This window comes from Tupaia chinensis, unplaced genomic scaffold (assembly GCF_000334495.1).
Source record: "Tupaia chinensis unplaced genomic scaffold, TupChi_1.0 Scaffold000296_1, whole genome shotgun sequence".
Lineage (NCBI taxonomy): Eukaryota > Metazoa > Chordata > Mammalia > Scandentia > Tupaiidae > Tupaia > Tupaia belangeri.
In genome coordinates, this window is record NW_006159784.1 from 703,806 (window position 1) to 715,345 (window position 11,540).

Genomic DNA, 11,540 nt, shown 5'->3' on the forward strand with positions numbered 1-11,540 from the left:
AAATTTGAGGAAAAAAGTGTAGTAATTTAATAAAGTATAGTAAGACTTTTCTTGTTTTACAACATTGTAATCATCTATATATTTACCCATTCTCAACTATTTGAAGTGATTTTTAGAAAGCTATTAATCTAACATTAATGATCATCATTTCTCAGTAGTATGATTACAAGTAATTTAAAAACTTACTTTGTTATATTTTTTATTGTTTGAATTTTAAACAATAACAATGTGCCATTTAAAGATAAATCAGTCAAGTTATTTTTAACAAAAATATTTAAACAATATTTCTTTTGGGAGTAAAACTTGCCTAGAGGTAAGTTACTTTTTCTTTTTTTAGCATTTTTTCTTTTACGAGGGTGTGTGTGTGTGTGTGTGTGTGTGTGTGTGTGTGTGTGAAGAGAGAGAGAGAGAAGCACCCTCAACAGGCTTCATGTGGCAACCCAACCCAGCATGCACAGATCAACCTGGAAACTGGACCTGTGATCTTCCACATGGATTCAGCATCACTTGGGCAGCATATTATCACTGAGCCACAGAGCTAGCCTGGTGATTGTTACTTTCATATAACCCATTTGATACTGTTTGTGCATACGTGAGTACGTGTGTGTGTGTGTGTGCATGTATGTGTGTGAAAACACTGACATATGTTTCTTTTCTAAACTGGAAAAAAAACTGGGAAGGAAGGAAAGAGAAAAATAGATTGTATATGACATATTAGTCAATTAATTTCTAATTTGTCTTCCAAAGAGACTTAACTTGAAAAGTGACAATTATGGAAAGAAATTGTTATCAGACTCTTCTGTGAACCACCTTAAAACTTCTTGTCTCACTACCACATGGATTCTATGCTTCACTCATGCTTGAACTTCAGTGAATATGCCTCTTGTCCACACAGTGCCCCCTCCTGTCTCCCTGTTAAACCCACCTAGTCTCTACACACATTCCAATTATCGTCCTGCAGGGTACTTTGACTAGTGGGATATGAGAACCAGCAGATGAATCTTTCCTCCTTTCTCACCCTAGTGGATGATCCTAAAACTTAAGTTTTTCCCATGGCATTGAGCAATCAGTTATACTTAAGGATTGTCATCTCCTTAAGGCAATCTAGAAAATGTCACTTTCCTGCTTTGTTTAACTTTTTTATCCCTCACTCCCATCTTAAGGACTAATAATGAAATTATAGGACTATATTCTCTGTATTTGTTCTTGAGGATCTGATTTTTGAACAAACCAAAAAGGAAAGGTACTGATTTTCTCGATATAATAATGTGAAAATATAACCCCACTAAATCAAGGTGGCTTTGCAACTTATGGGGCACATAGAAAGTGATTTATCATACTCTTTAGGGCTTTAGACAAAGAACTAATGTCTCTCCTTGGAAAATGAGTATTTATGTGCATTAAGAAGGCACACACACATCTAAGAGAAAAAGCTGTATTTGGAAACGAGTCATCAATAGACATTCTGTATCTCACTCTTAATGAGAGTACATTAAGCCACTTGAAGTATCACCATCCACGTCTACCTTGAATGACCTCAGATGTATCTTTATTTCTTTTCCGCTACTCCAAAGGACCCAGAGTTCCAAAGCATATCACTAACTGTCCTCGCAGGGTCTTTTCACACCAACCTATACTTAGCTTTTTTCAACTTATGACTCAAAAGATTATGACGGAGGAATGATTTTTAACTTGGAAGCATGTACTGATAGAAGGTCTGGGAAACTGATGGTGAAAATAATCCCAGAGGTAAGAAAAGGAGGGTTTAAACTGAAGCTGAATGGAGAGTCGGAAGACAAATACTACGAAAACAAAATAAAAACCACCCTTGCTTTTGAAAGAAAATCACAACCAAAAAATGGAAAAGTAAAATGTCATTTTTCCAATGCATATATATTATCTGGAGCATTTATAAAGTGCATAAAATGTCTTCAATCTGCAATATAAACTAGGTTTTTGTTATCAAGCAGAGGACAAAGAACAGAAAATTTTGCTATGAAGAAAGAAAAAATTAAAGGATCATTGACCAGGGAAAAACATCCCAGAAATATTTTTCCTGGTTGGGATTTCTAGGGTGATGGTACTACTGATATTATTATTAAAATGGGTACTAAAGAATTTTCTTAGAAATTTTATAATAGAGGGAATCAGCAGTTAGCATAATGGCTATGTCGCTGGATTCCCACGTAGTTGACCGCAGTTTGCATCCCGGACCCGGTGGCTTAATACTCACACCGGGCGCGTGTGCATGCGTGCCCAAGATCCCAAGAGGAGAATGGAGGAGAAGGGACTGCGGCGTGACCATCCCCCCGGGGAGTGATTTCTCGCTTTCTGTCTCTATGTCTCTCTCTGTCTGTCTGGCGAGCGCACGCGCCCTATAGCGAAAACCTCTCAAGAAAAAAAAAAAAAGAAATTTTATAGTAGAAAAATGTCAAATCATATAGGGAGAAATTGCCTAAAATCTAGTTTGCCAACAGCAGCGGTAAAATGGAAATCTGGTTTGGCTGCAAATCCCAAACTTTGAATAGTTAAATCAAAGGGTATAGATATCATTTTCAAAGAAAGTTTGTATTTTCACCAGAAGAATTCACAGAGTTACGAAATACAGTTATATAGACTATGCATTGCAAGATGCATCAAGATGTAAGGGTGCCAACGTGAGTTGAATGTGCAGTCGTTATACTGTGCACAGCTGTCCTGAACTTAGAATTAATGCACCTCTGAAAATTGGAAATATTTTTATGTTCACAACAAAACAGTTGAACTTGAACGTCATTTAAATAGTCAGCTTTCCAGCAGAACACCACTAACAGAAATGCGTCCAGTTCAGTTGAAGCAGATCTATCCTAAGGTTCATCTTCTGCCCTAACTCCAATCCACTTGAGATTCTTAACTCTGCATTGATTTTACATCTTGTAGAATGTGATTTTTAGGAAAGTCTTGACTCAGACTAATAAAAAGTAAAATTATTATGTTTCGTGTTTCTTATAGACAAATTCCAGATGTGATCCATGGTTCCATGTTCTGTATTGCCTCACACTTAATAAGTACATAGGGGTTATGGAATGAGTGATAAAAGGGATTAAATCTACAGTTTCTTCTGTGTCTTCCCATAGTAACTGTGAAGAAATAACACCCAATGGAACCATCTAAGCATCAACTAACAATTTTTCTCAATTATGCAGTTTCTTCTTTCAAAAATATTCCTGAAAACACCCAAAGAACTTGAAGTTTCTGAAGTGAAACAGGAAAAAAAAAGTATGGCAAAAGTAGTTCCTTCTTTCTTCATCAACAGGCACAGTCCCATGGGCTAGTGCTACCCCTCAGGCAAATCGATGTTCCAATTACACTGCACTGGAGAAACTAGTAACTGAGTTTGTGGGCACTGAGATGGTGGTTTGACAGACCCGTTGCAGGCTGTCTAAGTTTGATTGCTGGGAGAAGCCTTTGGAATGGGACCTAATTCTGGAAAGCTGCTGTGCCTTACATACCTCCTCACAATTGTGATGGATATCTGTTATTTAAATTATTGAAATGAGTGGACCAAGTATCTAAAACAAGCATGATGAAATGAAGTATTATTCCATTAAAAAGATGAAGCCTGATTTGGAGAGGCAGAATATAATCACAGGGTTGGAGCATTTCCAGGGGGTTGTGGATGCCACTTCAGCTGAGTGTAGAAGAAATTCCCTCAGACTGAGCCTTGGCAGATGGTGTTCGTCATCCTCCTCCTCCTCACAAATGTTGGATACTGGTCTTACAATAGCATAGCACCCCACAGTGTCAGCTGATGCTCAAATATTGGTGGTCTTAACTTTATACATTTACAAAGCCATATCTTAAACCACTGGAGAATGCTGAATTCATACCCTTTTTGCATCTGCTATGGCAGGAAACAGATTCAGTGAATAAATATAAAGACTTACTGGAATCTGTAAAATGTTAGGTAAAATTTACATATGTTAACATAGGAAAGATTGTCATGTTATTATGTCTAACTCATAGGTCAAATATATTTAGGACCATCACTGAAGGCATAAAATCAGGACTATATGTACTACTTCCAATTACTACACAAAAATTATGCTCTTTCAGGAATAAGTTATATCCTAATTCAATCCACGTAAAATATTTTGCATTTTTTTTCATTTATGACAGGGAATACTTTATTCAAAACCATCAAAGAGGGACCAGCAGTTAGCATAATGGCTATGTCGCTGGACTCCCATGTAGTTGACTGCGGTTCGAGTCCCAGACCCAGTGGCTTAAACTCATACCAGGCACATGTGCGTGCGTGCCCAAGATCCCTAGAGGAGAATGGAGAAATGATTGTGGCATGGTCATCACCCCTGGGGGGTGATTTCTCGCTTTCTCTCTCTCTGTCTCTCTCTGTCTGTCTGGCGAGCGCATGCACCCTTTAGCAAAAACCTCTCCAAAACAAAGAAAAAGAAAATCAAAGAAATGGACAGTTTGGGTATATAACAAGGCATTCATATTGTAAAGCATAGGTCAGTAATTGTACATAAGAGCATACGCTGCTACATACAGATTAACTGATCAGACTAGGACTTTTCAGTGTTTAAAACAGAATAACTGAAAGAATCACACCTTTGTGACATTTTAACGTTAGTATTCCTCCCCTTCTTTCTCACCCTTTCCTTCAACAGAATCCACACCAACCTCCTCATAATCCTTCTCAAGGGTAACCATGTCCTCTTGGGCCTCAGAAAACTTTCCTTCTTCACTACGTACCACTGAACAAAGGCACAGTTGGCATACATCAGGTCAAACTTGTGGTCCCGGTGAGCACAGCCTCAGCAATGGCTATGGGGTTGTTCAGCATGCACACAGCTTGCTGCACCTTGCCCTGTCTCCGCTAGGCACCACAGTGGTGAGGCTCGTAATTAATGCTAACCTTGAAATCAGTAAGGCACCAGTCCACAAACTAGATGGTGCACTTGGTCTTTATAATGGCAATGGAAGCATTGACATCTTTAGGAACCACATCACCATGGTATAATAGGCAGCAAGCCATGTATTTACCATGGCAAGGGTCACATTTTATCATCTGGTTAGCAGGCTCAAAGCAAGCATTTATGTTCTATGCTACAGAAAGCTGTTCATGGTAGGCTTTCTCAATAGAGATGACAGGGGCATATGTGGCCAGAGGGAAGTAAATGCAGGATAGGGTACCAGTTTGGTCTGGAATTCTGTCAGATCAATATTCAGGGCTCCATCAAATTTGAGGAAAGAAGAGATAAAGGATACATCTGACCTATTGACCTATTCATGTCACTGTAGATTGGGCATCAAGGTTTCTACAACAGATATCATAGATGGCCTCATTGTCTACCATGAAGGCACAGTCAGAGTGCTCCAAGGTGGTGTGGGTGGTGATAATGTGGTTCTATGCCTCAACTACAGCTATGGAAACCTGGGGGGGGCTGGATAGATGGAGAACTCCAGCTTGAACTTCTTGCCACAACCCACTGAGAGCCATTTCATCAGTAGGGAGGTGAATCCAGAACCAGTTCCCTTACAAAGGCTGTGGAAAACCAGTAATCCTTGCAGACCTGTGCACTGGTCAGCCAGCTTGCAAATTTGGTTCACAAGGTAAATGATCTCCTTGCCAATGGTGTAGTGCTCACAGGCATAGTTATTGGGAGCATCTTCCTTGCCTATGATGAGCTGCTAAGGGTGGAAGACCTGAGGGTAGGTGACAGTGCGAACTTCATCAATGACTGTGGGTTCCAAGTCTACAAACACAGACATAGGTACATGTTTGCTGGCTCCCATCTCACTGAAGAAGGTGTTTAAGAAGTCATCTCGTCCCTTGATGTTCTTGTCACTTGGCATCTGGCCATTAGGCTGGATGCCATATTCCAAGCAGTAGAGCTCTCGGCAGGCATTCCCAATATGGACATCAGCCTGGCCAATGTAAATGGAGATGCACTCACGCATGATTGCTACTTCACTGCTGTGGAAGAGATGGCAGAGACAAGAGGAGCAACTATTGCTTTTTATAGCCTAATTCTTAGGCAGTTGATGTAAGAGACCCTGCCTTTTGCATTAGTTTAAATAGAAGTGTAGGAACTTAATACATTGCAAAACTCTATGTTTAAATTCCAGTTACTTCAAATTTAATTCCAAATATCACCTATTTGGGGAATATAGGATTCCACAAGATTCTGGATTTGAGAGCAATCAAATAAGAGGCTTCAGCTGAGGCTAAAACAAGGGGAACAAAGTGCTTGTAAATTGACCCATAATCCTGATTGAGGCTTAGGATATTGTCCTACAAAGAACACTCAACTATACCCTCAGTCTATGCTCCACTATGCTCCATTTGGGGTGTATCTTAACTGATCATTCCTGTTTTTTTTTTTAAAACTCCTTCTAAGTACTAAATCCTGATTTCTGACTTCTTATGTTGACTTAACATTTTGAATACTGTCTCCTCATTATTCATTTTAACAATCATTTTTGGAAGCCTATGTCATAATTTTAAAACGTTACCTACAATACCATTGTCTGGAGAACTTGTTAAACTAGGCTGCTGGGTCACAGAGTTACTCTTTCATCAGGTCTTGGAAGGGTTGGAAGGAAGGCAAAAAGTGTACTTTTCTAACAAACTGGCAGGTAATGACAAAGATTTAAACTGGCAGGTAATGACAAGCAGGCTCAAAGCAAGCACTTATGTTCTATGCTACAGAAAGCTGTTCATGGTAGGTTTTCTCAACAGAGATGACAGGGGCATATGTGGCAAGAGGGAAGTGCTACTGATCCAAGGCTCACATTTTGAGGAACACTGGCCTTGACTATAATAGGTAGTATATTAGAGTTAGTACTAATTCCAAAAACTCTATAAGATCAGGTATTTTTATCTCAATTTTCTTAAGGGAGAACTTGAGACTCAGAAAATTTAAATAGTTTGCTTGAGGATAAACTAAGATTTTCACGTAGGGCTCTCTTATACTAAATCTTCGGTCCTTTGAAAAATATTATTCTCATTTTCATTGTATTCACAAATTTAAGCCAGACTCTAATGTTCTTAGAACTATGTATAAGAAAAGAGAAAAATTTTTACCTTTTCATCTCGCAAACTTCTTAACCCAATAACATTCCTCAGTTCATGGGTGAGAAAACTGCCAACTGCTGACTGCTTAATGTATATCTTCCTGGTACAACTGTGTTCTTCATCTAATTGCTGTGTAACAAGCTATTAAGAAGAACTATGCCTAGGGACCAGCAGTTAGCGTAATGACTATGTCACTGGACTCCCACGTAGTCTACCATGGTTCAAGTCCCAGATCTAGTGGCTTAAACTCACGCCGGGCACCTGTGCGTGTGTGCCCAAGATCTCGAGAGGAGAATGGAGGAGAAGGGATTGCGGCGCGGCCATCCCCCCGGGGGGTGATTTCTCGCTTTCTGTCTCTCTGTCTCTCCCTGTGTGTCTGGTGAGCACACGCGCCCTATAGCAAAAACCTCTCCAAAAGAAAAAAAAAAAAAAAGAAAGAAAGAAAAACTATGCCTACACAAATAGAAATATATGCCATGTTCATGGATAGGAAAAGTTAATATTGTTAAAAATGTTTATGCTACATACATATTTAATGCAATTCTGTTCTAGTCCATTCTATTGATAAAAAGAGAGAAAATATATAAGTCTCAGTAATTTGTAAAAATAGAAGTTTATTCAGCTCATGGTTTGATGACCAAAGATCCAGGAACCATGTCTGATGAAGGTATTCTGGCTACATTACAAAATGGTGGAGAACAATACACATATAACTGTGTCCATATGTATCTGTCTTGTTCCTCTCCTTATAAACCCACCAAGTTTCAGTCATGGAGATCCACCTTGATGACCTTAATTCTCATCTCCTTCCAAAGGTCCCACTGTCAATACCATACTCAGATTAAATTTTACTATCTTAGTCCCATCACATGAAATTCAACACATGAAATTTTTGCAGACACATGCAAGTCATGGAAAATTCCTACAAAATCCCAATGGAATATAAATAGAAAAAAAATAAATAAAAGACGTACACTTACACACACACACACACACTCACACACACACACACAAACCCTGAAAATTGTATGGAACCATGAAACCTGAATAGCCAAAGCAGTACTGACAAAGAAAACCAAAGTTGAAAGCTTCACACTTCCTGACTTGTATTTCAAAGCTATGGTAATCAAAGCTATACAATACTGGCATTAAAAACAGAAACATAGACCAAATTAAAATAGAATGAAATACCCAGAAATGAATCCAAATGTATAAGACCAATTAACTTTCAAAAAGGGCATCAAGAGAACAAAATTCAGGAAAGGTTGTTTCTTCAACAAATGAGCTGCAAAAACTGAATTTCCATATGCAAAGAATAAAACTGAACCCTTATTTCATGCTATATACATAAAACAATTCAGAATGAGTAAAAGATCTAAGTGTAAGGCCTGAAATCATAAAATTCATAAAAGCAAAAAAGGAGAAAATCTCCTTGATGTTGTCCTTGACAATGCATTTTGAATATCACACAAAAAGTGCAAGCAACAAAAGCAAAAATAAAAAAATGTGACTACATTAAACTGAAAAGCTTCCGCACAAAAAAGAAAGAAAGAAAGAAAGAAAGAAAGAAAGAAAGAAAGAAAGAAAGAAAGAAAGAAAGAAAGCAAACTAAATGCAAAGGCAATCTACATACTAGGAAAAAGCATTTGCAAACCACATATCTAAAAAGGGTTCATATTCAAAATTTACAAAGAATTATTACAACTCAATAGCAGAAAAATAAAATATTTCAAACTGGGCAAAGGGCCTGAACAGACATTTCTCCAAAGGAGACATCAAAATAGCAGATAAGTATATGAAAATGTACTCAACATAACTAATCAACAGGAAATGCAAATTACAATCACTTTGAGAGATCACCTAACACAATGTTAATGACTATTGAAAAGAAAAGAAAATCAATGTTGGCAAGGATATGGAAAAAGGGAATTCTAGTACACTGTTGGTGAGAATGTAGATTAGTATAGCCATTACTGGAAACAGTGTAAAGATTCCTAAAAACATGACAACTGAAACTACCATATGATACAGCAATCCCTTTTCTGGGTATATACCCTAAACAAGTGAAACTGTCACCTATTAATGATATTTGCAGTGCCATTTTTATTGCAGCATAATTCACAACATCTAAGATGTGGAAACAACCTAAATGTCCATCGATAAATTAATGAATAAAGATAAATGGGTATTTATATTGAGCAGAAGATTAGCCTTAAAAAAGAAGATCCTGTCATTTCACCGCATGTGTAGACCTAGAGGACATTATGAAAATGAATAAGCCAGACAGAGAAAGAAAAATATAACATAATCCCACTTATATGTGGAATATAAAAGGAGAGAGCAAGAGAGAGTTTGAATATACAGAAGTATAGAAAAAAGCAGTGGTTACCATGGATGAGGTTGGAAGAGACAGAAAGTGGAGAGAAGTAGATCAAAAGATACAAAATAGCAGACATGCAGGATAAACAAAATTAAAGATCTAATGTACAAATGAGGACTAAAGTTACTAAAATTGTATTTTTTTATTCAGAATTTTTGTTGAATAAGTAAATTTCAGCTGTCCTTGTCACACACAAAAAATACTTTTAAAAAATAAGGAAGTGAGTTTTCTTTATGGCACTCTGCACGAAATTAACAATAACATTAAAACTGGAAAAATAAGAAAGCACACCTGCAACTCATTTACAAAACAAAACAGCTCAAGTTCAAGGGTTCTATTGAGTAGAATGGTATAAACAGATAATACTGTATTTGTAAGGGATCCTCAATACTCAAGTTTTGTTAAAAAAAAATTTAAAAAAAAAACAGTGATTTATGCAAAAGTTATCCAGTGTTCTCTATGTGGTAGAAATTTTGCTACATTCAGTGAGAGAGTAGCCTTTGCCTTATCAGGTTATTTTTGAAGAGAAGATAAACCTTTTTTTGCATATGGGAGAAGACTTATAAAGGTATTGCTCCAGCCAAAAAGTCTACTTGGAAGTTCTAAGAAATGTCTTAAATTACTCATAATCAAACACTATGGTTATCAGTCACAGCTATATATATAGTAACACTTTAATCTGGCCTACCATTTGAGTGATGGCTGTTAACAATGTTGATATCTCTCACCATCCCTAGCTAGCTTCTAACATCTGTAAGCTTGACTCTGCCCCACGGGGAGCCAGTAAATCTCAAAGCAGATACTTAAAAAACTCTAGATCTATGTGCTGATTTTCAGCAAGAGATTGTAATTGGCAAAACTTATCCAGTGAAATAAACATCCATTCACTATCTCTCACTGTGGTATGGTCATACTGCAATCTCTTCTCTATTTCTCCCTCCAGTTGGAATTTTGGGGACACATACATGTTTTCCCATCTGTCAGCTCTGGAAAGAACCACATATTTGGCCATGGAGGATCTACTTTTCTTAACCACCAGACCAACTCAGATTTTCTATTGTTAAGTGTTCAAAAATGAAGTTGTCAGACCTATAAAAGAGAACTGAAGAATGGAAAATGTTCAGGGATCTGGACCCTGAGCATAATCAGGAGTATCAAAGCAGATTCAAGGATGATTTCTCAAACCATCTGCTTTCCTGATGCCAATTTCTCCTTTTCATAGGTCCTCCTGGAGATAAAGCTCTTGATATGTTCTTCTCACTGAGTCAGGTACATTTTGGTAAGTCAGGCCCTAAACAAGGCTCCCGTCAAGGTGTCTTCACAAGGTCAAAAAGCAAGACATAGGTATACTAGTATCCTTTACTAGGCAAAGCCATCTAATACATTTTGGATATTTATTTGTTGGATAAAATAGAGCATCTCATTCAAGGGCACAAAGCAGATGTCCAGTAAGTATTCTTTGGGCAAATAATATTTGACAGTAAGTGAAATTTGCAAGTAGATATTGGATAGTGAGTCATACTACGAGTTGAAGCTAAGGAGATAGCTATTTGTGGGAGGCACTGCTAAAGAATTTAGACTTTATTCTGAAAGCAGACAGTAGCCATTAAATGGTATTAAGATAAGGTATCATACGATCCCATTTATAGTTTAAAATGATCCCTGATTACTGAGAAATGAGTGGGTAGAGAGGCAGGGAAAAGTACTGTTCAGCTATTCTAATAATAAAGTTGAGACTTGAAAAAACAAACCTGTAGCAGAATAAATTTTCTGTGATTAAATGGTGACTGATCTCACAGTAACCTTGAGTTCTTTCTTAATAGATTTAATTTTACAAACTGTCCAGTCTGTCCTTTGACAAGAGGAGGGTTCATGAGGGTATAGAATCAGTAGCCTTCCCCCACTAGGCCTGCAGGCTTGTGCCCTATGTGTTCCATCTGTCACAAACTTGTTGAGATGGAAATTGGCATTAGGCTGGTGACTGTTCTGGAAAACTTGGTGAAGGAAAAGGATGGTAACTAAGAAATACCCGTATTTTAGACTTCTTGGTAAGTCCCTGATAGAGCTTTTCTGTCTTTCCCT

At 37.6% G+C, this 11,540-nt stretch overlaps 1 protein-coding gene across 1 annotated transcript; it reads right to left on the minus strand.

Moving 5' to 3' along the window:
• Nucleotides 1-4,626: 4,626 nt before the first annotated feature.
• TUBA3D (tubulin alpha 3d) lies at nucleotides 4,627-5,961 on the minus strand. The gene is given in 7 exon segments (XM_014588714.2): nucleotides 4,627-4,745; nucleotides 4,748-4,810; nucleotides 4,813-5,181; nucleotides 5,184-5,270; nucleotides 5,273-5,308; nucleotides 5,311-5,440; nucleotides 5,443-5,961. Coding segments are annotated over 7 exon segments (1,323 nt in total).
• Between the last annotated feature and the right edge of the window lie 5,579 nt (nucleotides 5,962-11,540).